The sequence below is a fragment of the Mirounga leonina genome, unplaced genomic scaffold (assembly GCF_011800145.1).
Source record: "Mirounga leonina isolate KUSES-001 unplaced genomic scaffold, KU_Mleo_1.0 Mir_115, whole genome shotgun sequence".
NCBI classification, from domain to species: domain Eukaryota; kingdom Metazoa; phylum Chordata; class Mammalia; order Carnivora; family Phocidae; genus Mirounga; species Mirounga leonina.
Genome location: NW_023270268.1, coordinates 43,388,195 through 43,414,105, shown reverse-complemented (window position 1 = coordinate 43,414,105; position 25,911 = coordinate 43,388,195). Strand labels below are relative to the sequence as shown.

Genomic DNA, 25,911 nt, shown 5'->3' with positions numbered 1-25,911 from the left:
ATAAATAAAAAATCTTAAAAAAAAGAATATGTGTAGGGCACCTGGGTGGCTCAGTCGTTAAGTGTCTGCCTTCGGCTCAGGTCATGATCCCGGGGTCCTGGGATCGAGCCCCGCATCGGGTTCCCTGCTCAGCCGGAAGCCTGCTTCTCCGTCTCTCACTCGCCCTGCTTGTGTTCCCTCTCACGCTCTCTCTCTTTCTGTCAATTAAATAAATAAAATCTTAAAAAAAAAAAGATAAGTGTGCTTTGTCCCAAAAAGAAACAAAATGGAAATTAGTGGCTTACCTTGGTGAGCATTTATTATTTCAGATACTAACAAAAATCTAGAAGATAAGCAGGTCAGACAAGGGTGACTGTGTCTTACTGGATATCAGTTGGTGGTAGATTCAGGATTCTAACCCAAACTCTTTCTGATTTCTAGTCCTGTAATTTTATATAACACATTACTCTCCAAGGATTTCCACCCAGGACACATCTGGAACTGCTGTGCTAATTGTCATGAGCATAGGCTTCTACTATCATATTTTTTTGCTTCAGTTCTTGAGAGCATTTTATGGTTCAAGATGATTGCTTAGCATCAGCTATCACAATTCTATTTTAGTCTGAAAGAAAGAGGGATGGGGAGGAAGGACCAAAGTGAATATGCCACAGGTCTTTGAAGTTAGTTGCCTAGATTTTGCCGCACGATGTTTGTTCTTCCAACTCACTGGCCAGAACAGTTCAAGAGCCACCTCGTTTTGAAAGGGAAGTTTTGAATTTGAGACTTTGAGTGGCCATGTACCAGTTCAGAATTAGGAGACCTATTACTAGGGAAGAAGGAAGAATAGATTTTAGAGGACAACTAGAAGTTTTTAAAGTCAGGCACAGTTTCTGAACCCCATTGTTTCTTATAGATGCTCAAATAAATGAGTGTTCAACTGAGATTGCTTACTGCTACTGCTTTGTATTATTTGTATCTTGGGAAACCAACATCAGTTTAATACTACCACGTTTCATTGCAGATTTTTGGAACCAATACATATTCTTTTTTAGAAAAACTCCCATTTACCTTTTCTATATTAATGGTAAAAGATTAGTTTATACTACCGAGAGAACCATGTGGTGGAATCAAGAAGAGTTCTCTGTCCATGATCTTTTCCCATGTCCAGGAAAGCCCAACATTTTTTTTTTATAAGAGGCAATGTAATCTCATAACCACTGTTTTGCCTTTTACTTTCTTGACTCTGTCACCTTTCCCCCCTGTACCTGTAAAGCAGTCTTGTGAGTTTATATTGGTTTCCTCTAGACAATTTTGCATGGGAAACTTTTACCTACCTCATAACTATCAGAAATACTCATCACCTTGTAGATTTGATGGCATTCTTTCTTTTATGGACCCCTAAAGGATTAATGAGGAATGTCCCAGATTATTTGTTTTCCTGGTTTCTCAGGATCTTTGAGGATCTTCAAAAATTTTGTCCAGTGTTATGAGAAGTCAGTTTATAGGAAGTCAAGGAACTCTTTACTTGTCCCTCAAATTCTGGTCAGGCATCTGTGTTCTGGATTTCTAGAATGTAGGCACTGCTGTAGTCACATGATGAGGCATTGAAAAATCATGGTGCTGGGGGCAGGGTGAGGGGAGATATTTTGTAACTCTGTCTTAAGCAATAGGATTATAAGCAGTATAAAAGTTTAAGTTACTCTGTCCTTGGTCAACATGACTTTCTCTCTTACACTTGTACTACATTTCCAGACTTTTTCCCCCATCTGTTATGAGGGCAGGGCTCACATCTGACCAGACTGTCTTGGCTGTGTCAGTAACTACCAAGAGATGTTTTGGCAGGTAGTTTTCTTGGGTTATGGCATGTTAAATTAAACTATTTTGAATTTAATGTATGTTATGTTGATGAGAACTGGATTGATTGTTTGAGGCACTGAGATTCATCTCTGTATGAACCACTTTATTTCCTGCTAGGACATCCTTTTGCTATTGTGAAGATATAAACAATGTCTGCTTCTATTAAAAATAAATATATATGCAGGCAAAATATGTTTTTGAATTGAAGATATTATTTCTTATTAACCGACTGCATGAGACACATTAATGCTTGATTATTAACGCTAATAGAGAAATATAGAGAGTATAGTTTATAAAAAAACAGAAGATGCATTTTGGAATACAATTTATTTTATTATATTATTACATGAAATGCTGCAGCCACATGGAAAATCTGATTCTGGAGAAGGTTCTCATTTCTTTTCTGTGACCCACTGTATATCATGTTTCAGAATACTCAAAATATACTTTTTGCTGGGTTCGAACTTTATTTGGAGCAAAGAAAGATAGTTGAAAGCTTTCACTTAAAGCTATTTGTTAAGGTGCTATTAAGAGTAAATAAAAGCAAAAAGAATTAACGTAGGACTTAAGTGAGCAAGAGAGGGACCTATTCATGTAATGTGGAAGTTATATCTCGGGATAATTGAAGATTGACTTTCTGGTAAAAGGCACAAAGAAGGATTAATTGGCTTATTCCAAACTGAGGCCACTTCTTTAGGAAGTATGCTTGAGGATATACTTGGCAATAAACTTAACAGCTAGCAAGGTCTCTTTACAGGTTGGCTTTATCAGAGATTCTGGAAGGAGAAAACCAAATTTGCCTTTATCTCGGAGTTCAAAGGCAAATGTGTGTTTGATGCCCAGGTTGTAAGCCCAGTCTAAAGAAGAACCTGATGTTGGGTCTGTAAAACACAAACAATAAATATTTAATTAGAAACAAATGCTAATGTTTTTCTTGAAATGGAAATTCACTGGTGTAAAATTAGCAGTAAAACATAATTATGTGTACAGTTAATTGCAGTAATTAATGGCAGTAGTGATCTACATAGTATAGAGTGTAGAGTACAACATAATCATGGTTTTGGGATCCACCACAAATTTTAAATATGTGCTGCATTTTCAAAATTACATTTTGCTTGGGTCAGTACTCTAAATTGATTTTGTTTCCTGGGCACACAGTGTTGCAGATGGAGGTGGTCTGGGCAAGTGCAAGCAGCTGTGGAAACCAACTGAGGCGGGGCCTCTGGTCACTGAAAACTCGACAAAAAAATCATGCATACAGGCTAGGCAAAAGTACGTTCTTTCTAATAGTTCAGGTCTCTTTCTATTCACGTTGCTTGGTTAAATGATTTTTATAGTTAAAAGACCAAGAAAGCTTAAATAAGTTATTTTAAGGATGTATTTAGACCTTTAATCCAACTTTTCAATGTCAATTTTTATGAGATTTTACTAAGAATGTTATTTGAAAATCTAAACAGAATCTATAAATTATGTACATATAAGGTTTATACAAGTACATGTATATATATACTATAAATGCATTTATGTATATTCTGCTTTGCATAATAAGAAACCTACTTTCTTGTACATAGAATCATTTATGTTCTAGGACAGATAATGAGTTTAATATTAATGTTTTAGGTTTGAATGATGAAAATTCAAAGCTGTGATGCAGAAAGAGGGAAGAAATATTTTGGTAGAAGGAGGGTTGGCTTTTAAACTATTCAACAAACTATAGAAATGATCCCTGAAAGTATAGTCTACAAATATTTATTAAAGCTTTAATATGCACAGTGCACTTTACTTGGCACTGTGGAGGGTGGCTGTGCAGGGTACAAAGATAAAGATGATATTGGTGTCTTTGGGAACTTACTGTTTAGGGGAGAGAATTCAAAGACACAAATCAATAGAGACAGGGTAGCATATGTAAGTACCATAAGAAAGGTACATTCTCTTATGAAGATTTAAAAAAAACATTATGTATGTCTGGTGAGGATGATGACATTTCATGCTCAATGCCTACTAAGTACCACCTTCATGATGTAGAGCCTTGAAAGGTATTTTTCCAGATGGACATGGAAGAAGGGCATTCTGGTCAGTGAGCTACAAAGATGGAAAAGCATGGAGGCCTTTTTAGGGACCAGTGAGATCCAGCTAGACTGGAACAAATGGAGCAGTGACAGTTTGTGGGCAAAGCTCAGAAAACCTGATAAATCAGGACAGGTATTTTGTTTGGGAGGCAATAATAATTATTTTAGTGTTGCACTTAGGACAGTTAACCTGAACTGGAATGAGTAGAGACCAGTGAGGAGGTATTGTGAGATGAAAGCCTGAACTTGTGTAGGGTCACCACAGTGGGAATATCTTTGGGGGCTTTATGTCAGAAATGCTGGAATGGAAGAGTCACAAAATCTGATAAAAATGATTGAGATTTCAGTCTGGGTAGCTGAAAACAATCTACACATTATTAACAGAAATAGAAACTCAGAGAGGGTAGTGATGGTGAAAAGAAGGGATAAAGGAGGGAAGACAAAAGGATGTTTAGCATCAGCCACATTTAGGAAGGAGCTTGTCAAAATGAATTTTGAAGGTATTGGCAGAAATATTATAGGTGAAATTGGCTTGCACACATTCAGGATCATTATATTTTCTTGGTGGATTGATCCTTTTATCTTTATTAATGTCCCTCTTTGTTTCTAGCAAATTTTTTTGGTCTGAAATTTACTTTATCTGATATTTAATATGACCACTTCTCCTTGATTAACATTCACATGGTATATCTCTTTCAGGCCTTTCCATTTCAACCCATCTTATATTTAAAATGAGTTTATTGCAGACAGTGTATTATTCAGTTGTATTTTTTTAAATCCACTCTGCCAATCTGTCTTTATTTAATATCCTTAGGTAAATTATTGATATGACTTAAATCTGCCATCTTATTGTTTGATTTTTATTTGTTCCATCTGTTTTTCATTCTTCTATTTCTCTTTTATTTACTTTTTCTGGTTAAATGTACGTTTTAAGGATGCCATTTTGATGTATTGATTTATTTTTATTTTATTTTATTTTTAAAAATATTTTATTTATTTATTTGACAGAGAGAGAGCACAAGCAGGGGGAGCTGCAGAGAGAGAGGGAGAAGCAGGCTCCCCACTGAGCAGGGAGCTGGACATGGGGCTTGATCCCAGGACCCTGGGATCATGACTTGAGCCAAAGGCAGATGCTTAACCAACTGAGCCACCCAGGTGCCCCAGTTTTGATGTATTTATAATAACATTTTTGAGTCTATCACTTTGTGGAGTTTTCTTAGTGGTTGCTCCAGATATTACAATATACATATATAATTTACCATCACCTGCTGATATCTGTTTTACCATGTCAAGTGACATATAGAAATCTCACTTGCATTTAGGTTCTTTTTATCTTCCTACTTTTTAAATATAATTGTCTTGAGTACTTCTGTACATGCATTGAAGATCACATCAAATGGAGTTATATTTTGTGACTTCACCATCTTGAAGAGATAGTTGTTCATTCATTCATTCATTCATTCATTCATTCATTCATTCATTATCTAATCCATTGTTCTTGCTTCCTTTCTACAGTTTTAAGGCTTCTCCTGTTATATTTCTTTCTTATTTGGAGAGCCTCCTTTAGCCATTTTTAAAGGGTAGATCTTTGGGTGATGAATTCTCTTAAAGTTTTCCATTATCTGAGAAGGTCTTCATTTCCTCTTCACTTATGAAGGATATTTTTGCTGAATATAGAATTTAGGGTTGGTAGTTCTTTTCTTTTAGCACTTGAAAAATATTCTCATTTCCTTTTGGTTTTCCATGGTTTCAATAAGAAATCTGTCCTTTGAATTGTTTTTCCCCTCTAGATTGTTTCTCTCTGGTTGCTTTCAAGAGTTTTTTCTTTGTCTTTAGTTTTCAGAATTTTAATTATGAGGTACTCGATGTGAATTTCTTTGAGTTTATCCTGTTTGGCATTCACTTAGCTCTTTGGTATGTGGGTTTATGTTTTTAGGAAATTTTATAAATTTCAGTCTTTATTTTTTCATATATTTTTTCCATTCTTACTCTCCTTCTCCTCTTCTGAGACTTTGATGATATGAATGTTGGATCTTTTGTTACTACACCTCAGGTCCGTGAAGCTTTGCTTATCTTTTTTTCAATTGGTTTTCTCTCTTCAGATTGACTGAATTCTTATTCTGTCTTTAAGTTAATTGATTCTTCTGTCCATCATATTCATTCTGCTATTGAGCCCTTCCAGTGAGTTTTTAAGAATTCAAGTTATTGTATTTTCTAGTTCTGTGACTTCTATTTGGTTCCTTTTATATCTTGCATTTTTTTGGTGAAATTTTCTGTGTTTTCACTTGTTTCAAGGCTATCTAATTACTTGTTGAAGCATTTTTTATGACGGTGACTTCAAAATTCTTATCAGATAATTCCAACATGTAAATCATCTCAGTGTTGGTATCTGTTGATTGTCTTTTCTCATTCATGCTGTGATTTTCCTCATTTTTGTTGTGACAAGTGATTTTTCCTTTTATCCTGGACATTTTGTCCATTATGTTAAATTTTAAATCTTAACTGAAATCTACTTTAGCAGTCATTCATCCTGTTTAGATTTAGCATGCAGGCCCTGATCTTCTTTTGTGACTTATGGTTCCAGTGACAATATGGTTTTCAAAATCTTTGCATGGCTATTTTGGTCTGGTTGGTTCCCCTAGTGCGGCTGGTTTCCCATTGATTGCTGCAGGTAACTATTGCGTGGGTGGAAGGTGGTCCCCCTAGCTTGGCCACCTGGTGCCCCTAGGTGGCAAATGAGGGCTCTAGTCTGCAGGATAGAGAGTGCTTCCCTGATGAGGAAGAAGCAGTTCTCTCTGAAGGGAGAACTCTGTGTGGTATGTGTGTAGTGTACCTGTGTTTTTTGAAAATGTCTACTTTTAGAAGCAGTCAGCAGAGACAGAGTAGAAAAGAAGAAGGAGGTGGCAATCCAAGAGTTCATTGTTAAGGAAGGCAAAGGAATGGCAAGAAGAAGGGATATCAACAGGGTCCAGTGTTGTAGGGAGTTTGTGGAACCTGTGAGCTGAGGTAAGTGTATTGGCTTTAGTGATCAAGAAGGCTGTCATTTTTAGTTAGAGTTGGGTTTAAGTTCATTAGAAAAAGGCACATAAAGTAAGAGTTTGGTAGCAACAGAGGTAGGGTAAGTAGGAATTACGTCTTATATGGTGATTTAGAGTGTACTAGGCATTTTAATAAACTTGGCCAATTTCTAGCTGTACTAGCTCCCCATTTGCAGTTAAGTAAACTATTGTGATTTAAAAGAGTTAAAGAGTGTGGCTATTTCACTTTGACAAATTTGCTTTATGTGAAATTTCTCATTAAGATTAATAGTGGTTGTTGAGAATATATACAATTTGTGGTTCTTCATAATTGTGTGATGTTATTGAGTGTAATACATTTTCTTTTTTCTTTTTTTTTTAAAGATTTTATTTATTTATTTATTTGACAGAGAGAGAGACACAGCAAGAGAGGGAACACAAGCAGGGGGAGTGGGAGAGGGAGAAGTAGGTTTCCCGCTGAGCAAGGAGCCAGATGCAGGACTTGATCCCAGGACCCCGGGATCATGACCTGAGCTGAAGGCCAATGCTTAACCATCTGAGCCACCCAGGTGCCCCTACATTTTCTTTTATGATACCACTTTTTGTATCTTCAAAACCTTAACTTTGCAAACAAAAACTATATAAGGCATAAAATAAATGCAACACTGAAAGCTTTTTACTTGTAAGAATACATGTTTATAGAACTTAATATTTTGAACATGATACTTAGCCTTCTATTTATCTACATCTAAACCTACTAAAATATGTGTATATATTTATAAAATATAACCACTTGCTAAATACCAGGTACCCTTTTAAGTGCTTCATGTATATTAACTCATTTCATAAATTCCTATCACGACCTTAGGATTTAAGCACCAATTGCTGTTTTACAGAAGAGGAAATTTAGGCCCAGAGGGATTGAACAGTTTGCTCAAAGACACTAGCTAGTACATGGTTGAGTCAGGAATCAAACCCAAGCTGCATGTCTTTAGAGTTTGTGTTATTAACCATTGTACTATACTACCTACTGTATGTCAATCTATAGTCCTCCCAGTAAAAAGTCTTCTTTGAGTTCTACAAGATAATTTTTTGTTGTCGACAACATTTTCTTAATATGTTGTCATTAAAAAAAATTCTTCACCTTTCAAGGCACATTAGGTGCAAGGAACTTACTGTAATACAATCAAAACAAGTCAAAATAAAACTGAACCAAACTGGGAATCCGGTTTCAGCCCACAGGAATCTACATAACATAATGCTGGTGGCTTAACATGTGTTTTTCAAAAAAAGCATTATTGACATGCATTAAACATAATGATCGGCACTTTTATGTCAATACTAAGTGAAAGTTTTATTTGAAGCAAGAGCTAAGCTAGAGGTGTGTGGGCATAAATTGAAATATTTTCTCTGCATTTTTGTTATGCCTTAATATAATCTCAGCTTGAATGTCTTAGTAGATAGAGATTGGGTGTTGTGAGCTACAAATGTGAGGTCTTGATTTTCTGTTTTTCAAAATGCAGAAGTGGTACAGAGCGTGGAAAAGAGTACCAGGTTGAGATACAGGAGCAGATCTAGCAATTTGGTGTGTGGGGAAGGCAACAAGAAAGGCACTTTGAGGGACGCCTGGGTGGCTCAGTCGGTTAAGCGTCTGCCTTCGGCTCAGGTCATGATCCCAGGGTCCTGGGATCGAGTCCCGCATCGGGCTCCCCGCTCCACGGGGAGCCTGCTGCTCCCTCTGCCTCTGTCTCTCTCTGTCTCTCATGAATAAATAAATAAAAAAATCTTTAAAAAAAAAAAAAAGAAAGGCACTTTGAAAGTAACTCCCCCCCCTTCATTTTTCCCTTCCTGCTATCTTTTTTTTTTTTTTTTTTTTTTTTAACATATAATGTATTATTTGTTTCAGAGGGGGAAATTGGAGGGGGAGATGAACCATGAGAGACGATGGACTCTGAGGAACAAACTGAGGGTTCTAGAGGGGAGGGGGTGGGGGGATGGGTTAGCCTGGTGATGGGTATTAAAGAGGGCACGTACTGCACGGAGCACTGGGTGTTATACGCAAACAATGAATTATGGAACACTACATCAAAAACTAATGATGTAATGTATGGTGATTAACATAACATAATAAAAAAAAAGCAAAAAAAGTAGCTTTTTAATTTATGATGTGACTCACAGAGGGATGATATTAATGATGCAAGCAATCTGTTCCTATCAATTCAGTGAAGTGTTCTTACTAACCAGATACTATATTCAGTTATTTCTAAGATGATAAGGATTGGATAGGTCATCAATATACAAATGTAAACATTTCACAATCTTTTACATCAGTTTCTGTGCCATCTAAATATTGCTGCTTTGTGACAAAGTAGTTGGTATACCATTTGATTCTGGTCTGGAACGCTGATCTTTGTTCCTGTTTTTCTCCAAATTGATAAAATCTTTCTGTATCTTATTTTTGTAGTCTATAAATGAGGGATTAAGCTTAGACCAGTGGTTCTCAAACCTAGTTTCATCTTTGAATTACTTTGGGTACTTTAAAAAAATGCAAGTGACTGACCCCCACCACAAACTAATGAAATCAGAATTTCTGTGGGTGGGGCTTAATCATCCACATATTTTAAAAGCTCAGATGATTCTGATGGGAAGTCAGGCTTGAGAACCAGGAATTAGATCGTCTCCTAGATTTCCTCCTGGTTTCAAATTTTATGATTTTTATTTATTTGCTATATTTGCTTCTTATGTTCAAATTGCATACTTGTTTTTTCTGGAGGTCAGAGCTCTCTCCATAATTTGGCTTTAAAAATGTTCCCTCAGCCTTTTCTTTGGTCTCCATCAAATCAAAGGGAGAAAACCACTAGCAAATGCTATAGATGCTTTCCCTGCGTCCTGGGACTTGTTAAGTGACAACCAGGGTGTTGGAATGACTAAACTTTAATTGTGGGGTGCCCTTACTTTCTGTTCTTACCCAGTCAGCAACACTTTGTTACCCCCTGCTTCTCATGAGTGTTTGATTCAATCAGATGTTTTATTAAAGCATTCACTCCTAAAAATTTTAAACATCTATCAAGCTGCTGCAGCCCTGTCTGGAAGAGGCAATTCTTTCTAAATCTGCATTTCTTTAAGAAAATCTTTTAATATAATTTAAAAAATTTAAGATACTGCTACAAAGTTGTACGGAATAGTAATTCCTCTTCACCCTGTCCTCCCACTTTGAAAGTGATACATGGTGGCTTCCAGCCATGGTATTTTTGGCTATCTCTTTCTCCCAGTTAGAATGTAACTTCTTGAGAGCAGTTATTATGTCTTAATTCTTCTAACCTACCTCTCAAAACTGCAAAGTTCTGGGCTATGATGGAGGCATTCCATAAATTCTTGCTCATTAAATTGACTGTGATACAATGCCATGCATAGCTTTAGTGTGCTCATAATTTGCATATATATGTAAATATACATTGCATATATATGTGTGTAAAGTGTGAGAACAATAATCCTTTGATGTTCTAGTTGCCATTTGCAAAGTGTGTTCCTGTTTGGAACCCTTTGTTCTTTGCTGCCAAGAGTATCTAGCTTGTCTGGTCCTGCAATTTCTCAATATCCACTAAGTAGGCTGCCATTTTAAATTGCTGTTCTAGTCTGTCCTCTCGTTCTTTGCTCACTTTTGGTCCACTTACATAGTTGAGTATATCATCTTTTTAGAAAGCTCATTTTCATCCACTTTGTGTAATGAATCTCTAGCATGGCTATGTTGCAGCAAGAGATCTGTTTGGATACACGCAATTGATTGTGTCACTATACTTTCTCTTCAGCCTTTTAACAAAGATTGGTTGATAGGTGATTGCTGATGATGTTCTCTGGGAATGGGACTTGTCTGGTTTTTTGGTCATTTTTCTAATTCCACCAAAGGAGCTTCCAATAAGTTGGCTCTGGAAGTTGTATGTGATGATTTTGGCATTTTTGAATTCCATAGCAATTAGCAATTATTGAGGGTATAGACTTTAGTTCCAAGTTAATACTTTTAGCTTGGGTTGAGGAAGTAGTTTATAAGGTGTGGCCAGGTAGAATTATTGCAAGGATCCGTGGATTCACACATACATATTTCTTTTTTTCAATCCACAAATTTAAAAAGCATAATGGAAATAAGTATATGTGTTTGGTGGTGGTGGGTTGTTCATCAGAAGTTTAAAGTTTAGGGGCGCCTGGGTGGCTCGGTCAGTTAAGCGTCTGCCTTCGGCTCAGGTCATGATCCCAGGGTCCTGGGATTGAGCCCCACATCAGGCTCCCTGCTCAGCAGAGAGTCTGCTTCTCCCCCTGTCCCTCACCCCACTCATGCTCTCTCTCTCTCACTCTCTATCTGAAATAAATAAATAAAATCTTTAAACAAATGTTTAAAAATATTGGATGTCATGGCTCTAGAGAGTGATGCAGGCTAGGTCAAGTCTAGTCTTGTGTTTTCAATCCATATTCACTGTTTTTGGATCAGTCAGGGTGCTATTTTAATTGAGCACGTTTATGGGAATTAATTCTGCTGTTGTTCCATGCCCTGCACTGGGCTATATATTTTGTGGTCTGAGAAGAGATCTGAAGTGTAATCCATGCTTTTGAGGAATTAAGTTTTGTTAGAAGTTAAAGTTTTGTAAGCAGTTCATTGGGAATTTTCCATTCTTCAATTCTAAGAATTGAAGCGATTTGGAGAAAAGGCAATTTTTAGTGAAGTATTTCTAAACTAACATCAGTGGGATCTTGCTATAAGGGAAAAAATGATTTCACTTCCCAAGGTCTGAATTAATGGTCTTTGGTGAAAAATCAAATGAATTTCTTTTCATTGCTTAAAAATAGAAAAACCTGGTTATTTTAGCTGCAGAAACCAAATGAGAAAGCATTATGTACAGTGGTCAAGATCATGGGTTTTGGTTTTGTTGAACTAAATCCCAGGTTAGCCAGTTACAAGTATAGCCTACCTCATAGGATGTTGTGAGATTAATTGAGATTGTGAAATCAAGGGCCAAGCACAGTGCCTGACTTGTCAGAAATCTGTCAGTAATTAAAAAAATGCACAAAGAAAGTCTAAAAATAGTGAAGAGTAAGAAGTGGTATTTAGACACTAAAACAAAAGCAACAGAACTAGAACCTTTACATCCTCTTTCTTAATCTGCCACACACATTTTAGTTTAACACAATAGGAAGGGGCTGGTGAGAAGGACATGAAACTGGTTTTACATGACCTAAGTGGCTGAAACTTTTGGCCTGCCCATTTTCCTACCAGGAGCTAGGGAAAACTGTCCAATTCAACACCACCACCACTACCAACAAAAACTGTTGAGTCGCTCCAACTAATTCTTGTTAGTTCCCGTGAGGATAAATGTTGGTGGGGAACAGGAAGGTGGATGAATTAAACCAAAACTTCATCTTTTTTTTTTTTTAAAGATTTTATTTATTTATTTGACAGAGAGAGAGATAGCGAGAGCAGGAACACAAGCAGCGGGAGTGGGAGAGGGAGAGCAGGCTTCCCACCGAGGAGGGAACCCGATGTGGGACTCGATCCCAGGACCCTGGGATCATGACCTGAGCCGAAGGCAGACGCTTAACGACTGAGCCACCCAGGAGCCCCCAAAACTTCATCTTGATTCAACAATTTCTACTGACCTTGTAACCTTGTATAATTTGTTTCTAGAAAAATCTTATCCCCCAAGAGGGCAAAATGTATCCCCTAGATTCACATGTAATTCAGAATCATCCATTAAAACTGAAGTTTAAGTTAGCAATTCTACATGTTCTAATCCTAATTTACAAATCCTGAAATTTCTTTAATATTTATAAAAAGAATTAGGGAAAATAACACAGTAAATACTAGGAAAAACTTACAGATTGTTGATGCTATTGGGCCATAGATGTAGTGGGTTTCATATTGAGTTGCTAGAACATCAGTGCCGATCTTTGCAACTTTGGCCTGGAAAAAAAGGGAAATTAGAGTTGGAATGATATGAAACTGTGTAAATGTTATTAATTTGTTGGGAATCAAAAAAAGGAAATTTTACTGGTTATTTGACAACTGAAGATCAAAATAAAATCAATGGTTAAATGAGAAATTTATTTTTGGTAAGATATATTGTCATTGTGAAGAATTCTAAATGTGAAATCAGTTATAAATAGTAATGCCATATCTCATTTTGGATTCTATTCTTTCTTTTCTCTCTCTTCTTTCTTCCTCCCTCATTTTTCTCCCCGCCTCACCCACTTCCCTGCTTTCTTCCTTTTGTCCGTCCTTCTAAAAAACGTATTCTTTCTACTTCCTCTCATATACTTTTTGGCTGCAGATACTTGTCTCTTCCAAAATCAGTTTCTTCCATGTTCCTGCTTCCTTTGTTTTATGGGCGCCACATTGCCAAAGAACTTTTTCCACATTGGATTTTAGCATGCTGAGGGAAGAAATGTGGTTGACTCTTCTTTAAAATAGTTGTTAAATTAGAGTTTATCTTCCAGGGTGAATGCATTTCATGACCTTTAATACACATTAGTGTTTCATGCTATGAGAATGATTATTGGAATGAATTTTAATGGAATATAGTCACTAACATATTTGTTCCCTCGAAGATTTTTAGTTTGTACGTGTAATGTATATAACAAAAAGATAACTTTTTTCTTAATTAATTTAGTGGCTGTGTAAGAACTCTTTACTCAGAATGGTTTGTTGTGTGTATTTGTATTTTTAATCCATAATACCATTTTCCTAAGGGCAGACTGAAATTGCATTGCTGTAGCTTTTCATGAACTAATCAAACTCATGGGTTCAGAGTCTTAGCTATATCGGCTAAATAAATGACTATGGGCCACATATTGCTTGTATATTTTCTTTGTTGTATATATACAGGTTTTTTTTTTTTTTAAAGATTTTATTTATTTATTTGACAGAGAGATAGAGAGGGAGAACAAGTAGGCAGAGGCCGAGCAGGGAGCCCGATGCGGGGCTCGATCCCAGGACCCTGGGATCATGACCTGAGCCGAAGGCAGCTGCTTAACCAACTGAGCCACCCAGGCGTCCCTACAGATGGTTTTAATGACTGGTTCACATCTCTGCTGCAACTGAAATTAAATGCTATCATGCTGAATACAATGGATGGAAATCAAAATGACAATTGTGACTTCTTTTTAAAAAAATATTTTTAAAAATAAGAGGCAGTACTGGAACCATAGTTTTTACTGAATGTATTGTATTTATCAGCCCCTCATGGGATCTCGGACACTGAACTTTATCTGCTTTATTTCTTGTCTTTTACAACAATTAAAAATATCCCTTTTTAATGGATATTCACACTGGGGGTTCTTGTGATGCACTGGAACCCATATGCAGAGGTTTTGTTTGTTTTAATCCAACATGATCAAATTAGTTTTCATACAAAGGAAAAAGGATGCATAGTGGATCTTAGTTCTTGAAAGACAGTGTGTTCTCAGTGAGGAAGCTTCATAAACATTCATAATGTTCTTTCTTTGGATAGTAACAGAATTAATATTGCTTCCAAATTGATGAGGAGGATAAAAATACTGTGGATCTTCTTAAAAATGGTGTTTTAGGGACAGAAATAGATATCTTTGCTGTTCTATTAGACTTTTGCTGCATGTGGTTTTACAGGTATGTCTATGGTAAATGTTGATATAACAATCTGTGTAGTAATGGAATTCTAGTCTGGATGGCCTAGATATTGTTTCCTACTGGCTTTATCTTAGAATCACATTGAAAGATTTTATCTTTTTATCACATGAAAAATTAATCTAGGAATTATGACTTTTAAGTCTAAGATAAACTTTAAGGTAAACTTTATTAGTTCTTTCCTTTGGTATTAAAATGTGAAATTCTTTCAACATTATGCAGCTGTTCATAAAGAACAGTTGTTCATGAAAGTCAATGGCGCAGTCAGTGCATAACCGTAGGTTTTTTTCTACATACCAGGTTCTCATGGTTCCGTGGCAGTTTTGATGTATATCCATAGGGAAACAGTAGCATCTGGGAATAGGAGTGGAAGGTGATATAGGCCTTGATTGATTTCAGGTGGCTTCTAATGAAGTCAGTGACAGCTTTGGTCTCTTTCTCGGACTCTGGTTCTGGGCCTTGATAGGTATCTGCACATGGATTCTTGGTGTTTGGAAAAGCTGCAGTGGACATGGATGGATGAGATCATAGTCTGCTCCGCATCAGAAAAGCTCCTGCCTCTTCTGACATGGACTCACAAAATGTTTTAAACATTTTCATCTCCCAGGTTTACAGTGCTGCCTCAGTGTTTCTGGTGTCAAAGTCGTTGCAGACCAACTTTGTACACACAACTCAGAATGTGACAGACCCAGCCCACTAGAATGTTCTTAGCTTTGTTTATTTTGCCTCTGTTTCCCAGGATTACAGGAATAATACACCAGAAGCAGCCCAGGGCCTGGAGCCAGATAGACCCCAGTTCTAGTTCAGCTCCACTCCAACTTGTTGGGGACTGGTGTGAATTACCCTTTTTGAGTTTGAGTTTCTTCAACCCATTTCATCAGGCAGCTCTCACTTAGGGGTAGCTGATATTATCATAATTACTATGGTAGAATAAAATTAAAAGCTGAGGTGGTATTTTCAACCAAGTTAAGTAAAGAAAAAATTTATGAATTGGGATAGTGGTAATTTCTCCTTGAATGTATGTAATGAGGAAGTCAAATTTGTGTAGCAACTACAGTGTCATCTGATGTAGCAGGCCTCTGCTTGTCATTGCATTTCCATTAAACCTTTTCACTTTCTTTGCCCCAGCTGTTTCTTTTCACTAAACATCTGAGGAACTATCTGTATGCTGGTTTTAACCACTGGTACTTCTCAGCTTTTATCAGACCAGGAAGAGGAGGGACCTGAGACCTCTCTTCAGATTATCTGAATTTTTGTACATCTGGATTATGCCTGAGTTTTAGCAAGCTAGATATATTAAGTAAGAGATGGTTTGATAAACAACCCCACTTCCTCCCATATAACAAAACATTCATAATATTTCTAAGTAGGGATGATTATCTTTTATTTTTTAGATTAGAAAATTAACACTCAGGAGATACGTATTTTTACTGAAATAAGTCAGTGGTTTAATCTGAACACTCTTTTATAGCTATTTTCCTTGAGATCAAGTGTACTACTCACAGTTCCACGAGACATTAAAATTCCTGTTGAGGTCAGTGCCGATGCATTTGGAGTTTTGGTTCTTGGAACGATTTTTTCTCCACATGCGGTTCTGCAGGATTGAATGATGGAAGTGTTTACACCAGATCAGTTTGCATTTTTCAATTTGATCTTTTCAGACCCTCTCTGCAGTGTCTACAGCTTTATTTGAAATCTACCTAGTTAACCTGAGGCTCCTTTTTATAAAGAAAAATATATTGTTTTCCTAGAACTTGTAATATTTTCAGAAACATTGTGTTTTACATTAATATTCTAAGACCTTGATAAAATAATTTAGTTAGCTTTAAAAACTGTTGATTAGTTCTCGGTACTGGAAAATGATCAATAATGTTCTGAAATTACCTATAATTTAAATTATAACTTCATTACATCCTTCACCATTTATAGATTTCAGATATAAAACAGGCCAAATTGTGACTGTTGGAGCATAATTTTCAGAAAAGAACTGAATGTGATAGTATCTGTCTGAAAGTTCAGTATTAATCTTATTTAGCAACAATGGGTCAGTAATGCATCCAGTTAAAGGACAGATAGACAGGTAACTGTCACTCTTTTATTTATTTATTTTTTGATACATTTATTCCACATCAAATTCTATTACAGATAGATTGAAATATAGTGCCTTTTGCTTTGACATCAGTGTTCAGAATGTCTTTAATTGACTTTTATTTTTAGGTAGAATGTGTTTTTGCCATACTATATAACATACATTTCTTTTATAATTATTGCTCTATTTCATTTTTTTCATTACTAGCTTCAGCAGCAGAAATTTCATATTATTTCAAGGACACCTGCGCAACCAGGAAATCATGCTTACCTTAGTTTGAAATTGAGATTCTTAAAATTACATTTTTCTGAATTAGAATTAACTGGTTACTCAAACCTTAAACTTAATGCATAACAATCAATGTGCATTAAAGTCAGTAAATACTGTATTGTCCAAATGCAAACAAGAGACTATGGTCTCTTACCCGTGTCCATGACCAAATATATCCATCAACATTGAATACAGGAAGAACATAAAAATTCATTCGGTCCAGGAGTTTGGTCATAATTTTATTTTTTCCATAAGTTTTGGCTGCCTGTAGGAGTAGGAAAAAATTAAGCTAGTGGTGTAAAGTTCATCACCATGTGGCAAGCTGTGGCTATAATGGTAATAACTACCATTCCTTTGGTCATTTGCCCAAGATCACATGATTTCAAAGTATTTCCCCTAAATAGCATAAAAATAAGTGACCCATATAAAAGTCACTTTTTCAGACTAGTGAAATTTATTGAACTGACCATTCTTTAAAGGATCATTTAATTGTCAAGACTGTAGCATTCCACATATAGCATGCAAGATATGTTTTATAGGAAGAATGGAGGCCAAGTGAAAAATTAGCTGTACACGTTGCTTTAAATGGATTCGTTCCCTCACATCCTTTAGGTAAATATAGATAGGAATATGTAAATATTGGAGAGGATTCATAAATTAATTATAAATAAGATTAAAGAAAAATGCTCTATTATTAAAAAACTCAAGCATTAGATTGACCAATCAACTCCTTTTCTCCCATCAGATTGAATTTTCTGTAATTATCTATACTTCCTATGGCTACCTAAAATCTCTCTCATTCTTGGAAAATCTCTTCCAGGTACATCTGTTCCAGAGCCAAGGGATTTCTTGTAGTCCTGTCACATGTATTCCTTTATAGGTTGAGTAAGGGGAGCTCTTGGCCCTCAGCTGGAAGAGCTAAAACAATTGCAGGGATAAATCAGTTCTACTGGCAGATTCATTCCTAGTTAAAGCATCCATGCCCAGAAAGGCATTGTCATGCATATTACATCAGCATGTTGTATGCAAAAGCTGGCAGAAAAGAGAAAGTTAAAAGATGGTAGGAGTCAGAATAGGATAGAATGAGAGGAACAACAACTCATAAGCTGGATTTACCTTTAAAAAAACTGAGTTATTTTTCCCTTGGAAAAGAAATGAAGTATGAAAATCCAAGTGCATCATTGGCCAATTAGAGATCTAAACAGGAACTCAAGGTCTGTGCTTTGGGCTCACTGAAGAAAGGCCAAGATTATAGGTTGTAATATGAAGATAGTTTCAGATTGTCCATACTTCACTATAGGAGAAATGATATCATAGCCCCCAAAAATTCTTTTAGTTTTATAAACTGTCAGCTGGAATTCAAGAAGTTTGAAGGAAGGTGTCAATTTTATAAAAACCCCAATGATGAGTAAAATCCAGAGCATTTATTTCCTGACAGCACCAAATGTGGGCCCTTCTAGTTAAGTGGAACTGCACTCATTTGGAAAGGGGTGTTGCCACTCAGTTAAGTGCTGGAGATTTGACAATCAAAGGAGAATTGTATGAGTGTTCCGATTCACTTACCTGATAGACAAACCACTGGCAGAATGCTGGGGAGATCCATTCTCGTGCATGAATGCCACAATCCATAAAAATAGCCTTTCTTTTTTCATCCCTTTTCCCAATCTATTTAAAAATAAACTTGAGATATTATTTTGCATGAGCTCACACGTTGATCCTTTGTTGTCCAATAACTCATTCCTATGCTCAAAGCAATTCTTACCCTGTCTTCTGTTGAACAACTGCATATGCACATATTGTTCTCAGGGAGGACCATGGTACATATCCTTAAATGTCTATACATAATTCATAATATATTACATAGTCTATTTTTAAAAAAAATTTTCCTAGTGTCAGAGTTGCTTTTAGGGTTTTTTAAAAAAATCACAATATATTGTTTTTCTTATTTTATTGTTAACATCCTTTGGTCTGAGAAATAGATTATATGCTGTTTCTGTTTCTGCCATTTCCTTCTGTTTTTCTGGCTTCATAAATGGGATGTTTAGCTTCAGGTGGAAAAGATTTTGTAGTTGTGTTTGCAGTGGGGAGGAGGAACAGTGGCTGGATATTTGAAGGGCTGTCATTTTGAAGAGAATTTAGATTTGTTCTGGGTAGTTGGAGAGAATGAATGGATGGGAATTCAGGGTAAGGAAGGACTTCCCAGTTATTAAGGGCATGCTTTAGGGAACAATGTATTTGGATGTAGAAAAATCCAGCAGCAGCTGAACGGTAATTGTCAGGTCCATTATAGAAGGGAATCCCCCTTCAACATAGGGTTGAAATGCTTCATGTACTGTTCCAGGATCCTGTGATTCTGTGATACTTAAACTTCTCTTTTCTTCATGACATTTAGTCACCAGCTTCCCTGAATTTTAATGGGTGGAAAACTGTTTTATACACCAGGGACTTCATAAACTCTTCAAATAAAGATATGGGATAAGATATTTGTCTGAGTTTGTCCATTGTGTCCCACAAATGGTTAGTTCAGGGACTTTCTTGGTTCCACCTAAAACCACCTGTCACTTCTATTTTTGAATGGACATTTGGAGCTTATATGTTCTTCAAAAAGATTATAAGATTTTTATTGTCTCAAAATTCACTAGTTGTGTCACAAAGTAACTTTTAAATTCATATTTTTCCAAAATAATAACAATTAGTAGTTCTTGAATTATTATTACCTTGAGAACATATAGTGGATTATCTTCAATAGTGGTTCCAATTTTAATACGAGAGACCATTTTGGGATGCTTATGCACCATTTTTTCAGTCCAAGCAACAATCTTAAGAACAAAACCAATTTTGAGGAATTAGAATAAAAGAAACTAAATGAGAACAAATGTTAAGGGTTATAGTTTTTTTTTTGAAGTACAGGCACTTCATACTGTACCTTGTCCCAGTTGTTGTATTTTGCATAGCTGTGCCTGCCTGGGATATCTTCTTTAACATCAAACTGTTTCTCAATCTCTTCTTGTAGATCATGAATCAAGATTCTATTTGACAGGGGAATGATAAAATACACATTTACTGGAGGAAAAAACCCCACAGTTATCTTTCATTTACAGAAATTTTCTTTTCTTCTCTATCTTAGATCAAGTTTGCCCTGTATCATCGTTATTCTCCAACCATCTCTTTTAGAAATGTCATGTGTCTGGCTTCAAATCTTCCCATTTATCTAGAGCTGTGCTGTTCAGTATGGTAGTCCAGCCACACATGGCTATAGAGCATTTAAAATAGGGGCTGTCCAAAAAAGAGGTTGCTGTTATGTCAAGTATACACTACATTATGAAGACTTTGTATAAAAAATTATGTAGAACATCTCACTAATGAGTTTTATATTAACTACATGTTGAAATAATATTTTGAAGTCATAATATTGGGTTGAATAAAATATATTGCTAAAATTAATTTGCCTGTTGCTTTTTAACTTTTTTAATGTGGCTACTAGAATCTTTAAAATTTCACATGGGGCTTGCATTATACTGCTGTTGGTCAGCATTGATCTATAGTCATTCTCTAACTTTCTTCAGACACACACACATTCACATACACACAACACGGGCAATAGTGGATATTCTTACGCACAGATTTACTGACCATCCCATATCACTTCATACTTTGAGAGCTGGGAGAAACTTGAATAACAGTAATAGTAGGCACTTACTTAGTACTCACCATGTCCCAGTCATTGATCTAAACCACCTTATGTACATTAACTCATTTAATCTTCACATGAAATTATTATCCTCATTTTATAGATGAGAAAACTGAGACACAAAGTGTTTAAATAACTTGTTTGTAGTTACAGAGCTAGAAAATGCTTAGGCTGATTTGGAGAGGGTGAAATAAGAGGCAGGAAGAATTGTTAGGAGGCTAATTGGGGACCCAGAGCTCTTATGCCTCTACCCTCTTCTCTATTTTCATCTCTATTCCTGAGTTACCGCATCTCATCTCATTGAATTCCATGGCTCTAATGGTTGCCCACATTTGTATTTCCAGTTCTGTACTCTCCCTGAACCTCCCACGGCCCTAGTTCTTCACCTACTTCTCCCATGGCTTGTTCATCCAGCAGCCTACCTGACATTTTCACTTGAACATCCATTTGTTTCATATGGGCCAGGTCCTGCTTTACATACCTTATTTTATTTTCATCTTGTTAATATTATCACCATTTTACAGATGGGGACATTGTTGCTTAGAAAGCTTAAATGCCCATAATTAGTGTGTGTTGGGGTTGGGAGTTTGAATGCAACCTTGCTTGACTTTAAGATTTATGTTTTGGAAATGCCATTGTCATCTTATATGTACTCAAATATTTTTGTATATTCTGTCTGTTTGGGGATTTTCTGTTGTGCTCCACTGATCTGTTTTCCTACTCTTGTGTAAGAAGCAAACCATATTTAATTATAGTTTTAATATTTAATGTACTGTCTCCTTATTCTTGCTTCCAAATTTTTGAGTAATTTTACCTGTTCTTAATAAATGTTTGGTCAGAATCATTTTTAGAAATTATGAGAATTATTAGAAAAATATAGGCTTTTCATTAGAATTGTACTAAATTAGGAATAAATTTGAGAAGAACCTTATTAATAATGGACCATAATAAAGCTTTTTGATTCTTCAGTAAAATTTTGTATATTTTGTTTATTCATATATTTTTATTAGTATTGTGAGTGGCTTTTTTTCTCCCTGGGCATTTGAACTGGTTATTCATATATTTAAAAAACTTATTGCTTTGGTTACACTTATCTATTAGCCATCTTATTAGTTAAAAAATGATCTTTTCACGTCTAAGAATTTTTTAGTTATGCCTTTAGGGGTTTTTTTGGGGGGGTTTTAGGGTAGTTATTTCTTCTGTAAAAATTATACTTTCTACTTTTTTTCCAATAACTATTTTTTTCCCCTTGCTTTATTGCATTGGTTAAACTCTCTGAACAATGGAAAATAATAGTGTTGAAAGAGGGCATTCTATTTTTTTTCTGCTTTTAATAAGAAAACCTGTCTTTCACCACTACATATAATGTTGATTGTCATTTGAGATTAATATGGTGGTATCTATCGATATGATCAAATTATTATTGTCCATTGGTGTCTAGTTGCATTGAATTTTATTTATAGATTCCTTAATATGTTAAATATAATGTTGCAGCCATCGGAGATTAACAAACACCCTCACAAAAAGCTTCATTCATCATAAGGAATACATTGGACATAGGTAAAATGACTTGTAAAAAAGCAAGCATGCTATCAGTAGGTGGTAGCTAACAGCAAAAAAAAGGAAAATAAACTACATCGACAGAAGGATTTAGCAAACACAGGGGTCATGTGACCCAGCATATTTTAATAATGTGAATAGCCCTTAAGGATATCCTTCTTTTATAGCACAGTGTGAAAATTCGTGTTGGTCATAGTAATTCCTCAACCAAATTAAACCCTAGTATTCACTATACTTTATTTTTCAGGATAGAGATCAATGGCTTATAATAGAAATATTTCAGTGAAATATTTAAAATCAAGAATTGTTTGAAGTTGTATTTGAATAGTTTCCTTATTTGGATTATCATAGTTCCAATTGACTTCTTATAAAAAAAGGCATTACTATCACTGATGAAATGCATATGTATTTTCCTTCTGTTAGCGGTAAGTCCTATGTAGGAAGATGCTGTCTATTTTTTATCATGCATTCTAATCATTTAGGACAGTATCATGTACTCTTTCACCTCCATGAACCCAATCATAAAAGGAAGTAGTGACCTGGTGGGAAGAGACTCTGTGGCCATTCTTGGATTCCAGCCCCATTTTGTCTTAATACTTTATGTGATCTTGGATGGATTAACTGTCTCTCTGAGCCTCAGTTTACTCACTTTTACAGTGGAACCAAACATGTCAGCCAGGATTTTGGTGAGGATGAAATGAATTGAAATGTGGGAAGTGATTGGCAAGCCATAGGTACCCAGTGAAGCTCAGTATGACAGTGAAGTTGAGTCACAAAATTGACAACCACTTCACAGACTTAACACGTCTTTAACCCAGGCTGGGGAGGTATGTAGTTGTTTGATTCTGATATCTTCAATTTCTTACGATAATGAACTGTGACACTGTAGCACCCACTCTACTTGTCGGTTTTTTCTTGCTGATTGACTGACTGATCTGAGTTTGGAGACAGAAGATAAATGAGGTATACTTCTAATTAGAGTTTATTTAGCACATGACACCAAGCACTACTCATGAATATTGATTCCCATTAACATTACTGACAAACACATTATTATGCACATTATATCTAATTCACTGTATGCTTGGCTTTTTGATTTATAATGAATCTGTGATTTCTCAGAAGAAAAGTTATGACACCAGATTTGGAATCAGGTGTGGGCATGTTGCACTAAAACTCACGAAGCCTGAGAGGATTAGAAATTATATTTTGGGTGGTCACTATAGACATAATGAATTGCTTTAATTAATTGTTTTAAGTTCTAAAGAGGGTATGAAGCTTTTGCTCTACGTGCATTTATAGAAGAACCAAGCAAAAAAGAAATTTTATGGTCCCGGAGGTTGATTTGTAAAAGAAGGCAGTATTAATTAGTCACAGGAAGCTTGTATCTAAGAATATTTTTAGACTTACACATATCAATTTAGCTCTTGTGATAATAGCAGCAAAAGAAAATTGTGTGAGCTAAAATACGACCTTTCCATAAAGCAGCTGCATGAGGACATCAGAATGGTGCCAGATTGTTGCTGATAGGGACTAGAAATTAAGCCTAAGGCTGGAAATTAAGAACTAGGGCCAGATGTTATTTTGTTTTTTAAAGATTTTATTTATTTATTTGACAGAGAGAGAGGCAGCAAGAGAGGGAACACAAGCAAGGGGAGTGTGAGAGGGAGAAGCAGGCTTCCTGCGGAGCAGGGAGCCCGATGCGGGGCTCGATCCCAGGACCCCGGGATCATGACCTGAGCCGAAGGCAGACGCTTAACGACTGAGCCACCCAGGCGCCCCTAGGGCCAGATGTTATTTTCATGAGCCCTTCCACTAACCAGCAGCCAGGCTTAAGCAGATGAAACCAAATTACTTTCTTCCAAATATTATTTTAGCGCTCCAAGATATGCTTAATTTGTTAAAGAAATTCCTAAATGTAGATGAAAGGATAAATAATTATCATTGAAGATTTAATGATATAAATGGCTAATGTTTATTGAACCTTTCTTATGTACCAGGCATTCAGCTCAGCATGGTATTTACATTTTATCACTTAATCTTCACATCATCACTATTAATTGGGTACCGTTATCACCCCCAAAGGTTAGGTAGAGGTTGCCAAAGTTGACACAACTGTAAAAATGCAGAAGGTGGGATTTGAACCTAGAGGTGTCTGACTTCAGTTTTCCAGCTGTGAGCCATTATACAACAGTGCTTCCAGTGACAAGGAGTGAAACCCTTGGGTATTGCCCTCAGACCCGTCGTCTTCTTAGTCTACTGAGTATTGTGCAAAGTTCGCCCAGTTGACCAGCTCTCCTAGAAGGCTGTGTCCCAAGGTCAGGAAGTAGATAAGAAGTTCAGAGAAGAGACAAGATGAATCCTTTTCTGACAATTTCAGGGCTCCCTCCATCTGTTGCTTTTAAAGAGTAACAAATGGAGAATGGAGGCCAATGTATGTGACTGCCATAGGCTCTGGGGTGTGTGTGTGTGTGTTTGTGTGTGTGTGTGTGTGTGAGAGAGAGAGAGAGACAGAGAGAGAGAGAGAGAGAGAGAGAGATGGGGAAGCATATCCCAGGGATGCGGAATCATTGTTATGGTGTCTTATAAACTAGAGGTCTGGATTGCCTCCCCTCTTCTATGCCCACATTCCAGCAGGATAGGGGCTACTCAAAAAGCATGATTTCAAGTTTCCACAAGATCCCATTTGTCTCCAGTAACTCCCTAATTGGGTTACTGTGTATGCAACTTGGCATTTACTGACATGGATTTCCCAACATCTGAGGCACACCTCTGTGTTGGATAATAAACTTTAAGGCACTAATTTATTCACTAAGAGGGGAAGGGAGCATCTAGTGATAGCCCCTAGTTATCCTCTGTTGTAGAGTGTGTATGTGTTCATATGTGTGTGTGCACTCATGTAAACACACGTATAAGTGGTCTTTCCCTCACTTGCACTAGTAGAAGTAAAGGAACCAGGCAAAGGGCGATTTTATGGTCCCAGTCAATCTTCATGAAACCTCTATGAAACACCCTTTAGAGATGAAGAAAATGAGGTGAAGAGAAGTTAAGTAAATTGTCAATGTTTAAATACCTAACATGTAGTTTAAACGGGACTGGACCCAGACAGCCTCACTGAGAATCCACATTCTTATTTACCACACTTGTCTGCTTTCCACCATGACCAGCATCTCTTTGCAGTTTGTAGCAGGTTATCAGCATACCTGTTTTACTCTTGGGCAAGTAATATATAAAAATGTAGAGCAAAAGGAAAAATGAATGGGACAAGACATTAGAATGATTTATTTGATTGGAATACTTATCTGATAGGACTGTGTGTACACTTGGAATATGAATTTGTGTCTGATCACTATTAGGTAATTAGACATTAATATGAAGTGTCGAGGAGTTGGTTTGGTATAGACTGGTCAGTTTGGTATAGATTTCTTTTGTACTTCCCATATAATCTTATGTGCATCTTACTAAGATTTCACTTAATTGTATCATTTGTTTTGCTTTATTAGTGTTATACCATATATATTAGTAGTTGTTTTCTGAATTACCTTTCATTAATAATTCTTTATTTTCTGATTTTAACTTTTGATCAAAGAAAAGATAATCTAAAATATATCTGAAATACAAATATCTAAAATGTAAAAAATTTAGTAAAAACACTAGGGTTTTTAACTACTGAATCTAAATATGGTGTCTGCTCCTATAGACTCAGTCCAATAGGTGTGCTTTTCTTTCTT

The 25,911-nt window shown here is 36.1% G+C and overlaps 1 protein-coding gene across 1 annotated transcript in view; it reads right to left on the bottom strand.

Annotated features, from left to right (window-relative positions):
* Window positions 1-2,198: 2,198 nt before the first annotated feature.
* The window catches only part of CPA3 (carboxypeptidase A3), a 29,519-nt gene continuing 5,806 nt past the window's right edge, over window positions 2,199-25,911 (bottom strand). Inside the window, exons 4-11 of the mRNA XM_034996478.1 lie at window positions 19,856-19,958; window positions 19,647-19,748; window positions 18,493-18,594; window positions 17,084-17,194; window positions 16,074-16,164; window positions 14,868-15,070; window positions 12,788-12,872; window positions 2,199-2,717 (exon numbers count right to left, since the gene is read on the bottom strand). Of these exons, the coding sequence (XP_034852369.1) occupies window positions 2,530-2,717; window positions 12,788-12,872; window positions 14,868-15,070; window positions 16,074-16,164; window positions 17,084-17,194; window positions 18,493-18,594; window positions 19,647-19,748; window positions 19,856-19,958 (985 nt within the window). The 3' untranslated portion in view covers window positions 2,199-2,529. The remainder of the gene's footprint in view (window positions 2,718-12,787; window positions 12,873-14,867; window positions 15,071-16,073; window positions 16,165-17,083; window positions 17,195-18,492; window positions 18,595-19,646; window positions 19,749-19,855; window positions 19,959-25,911) is intronic.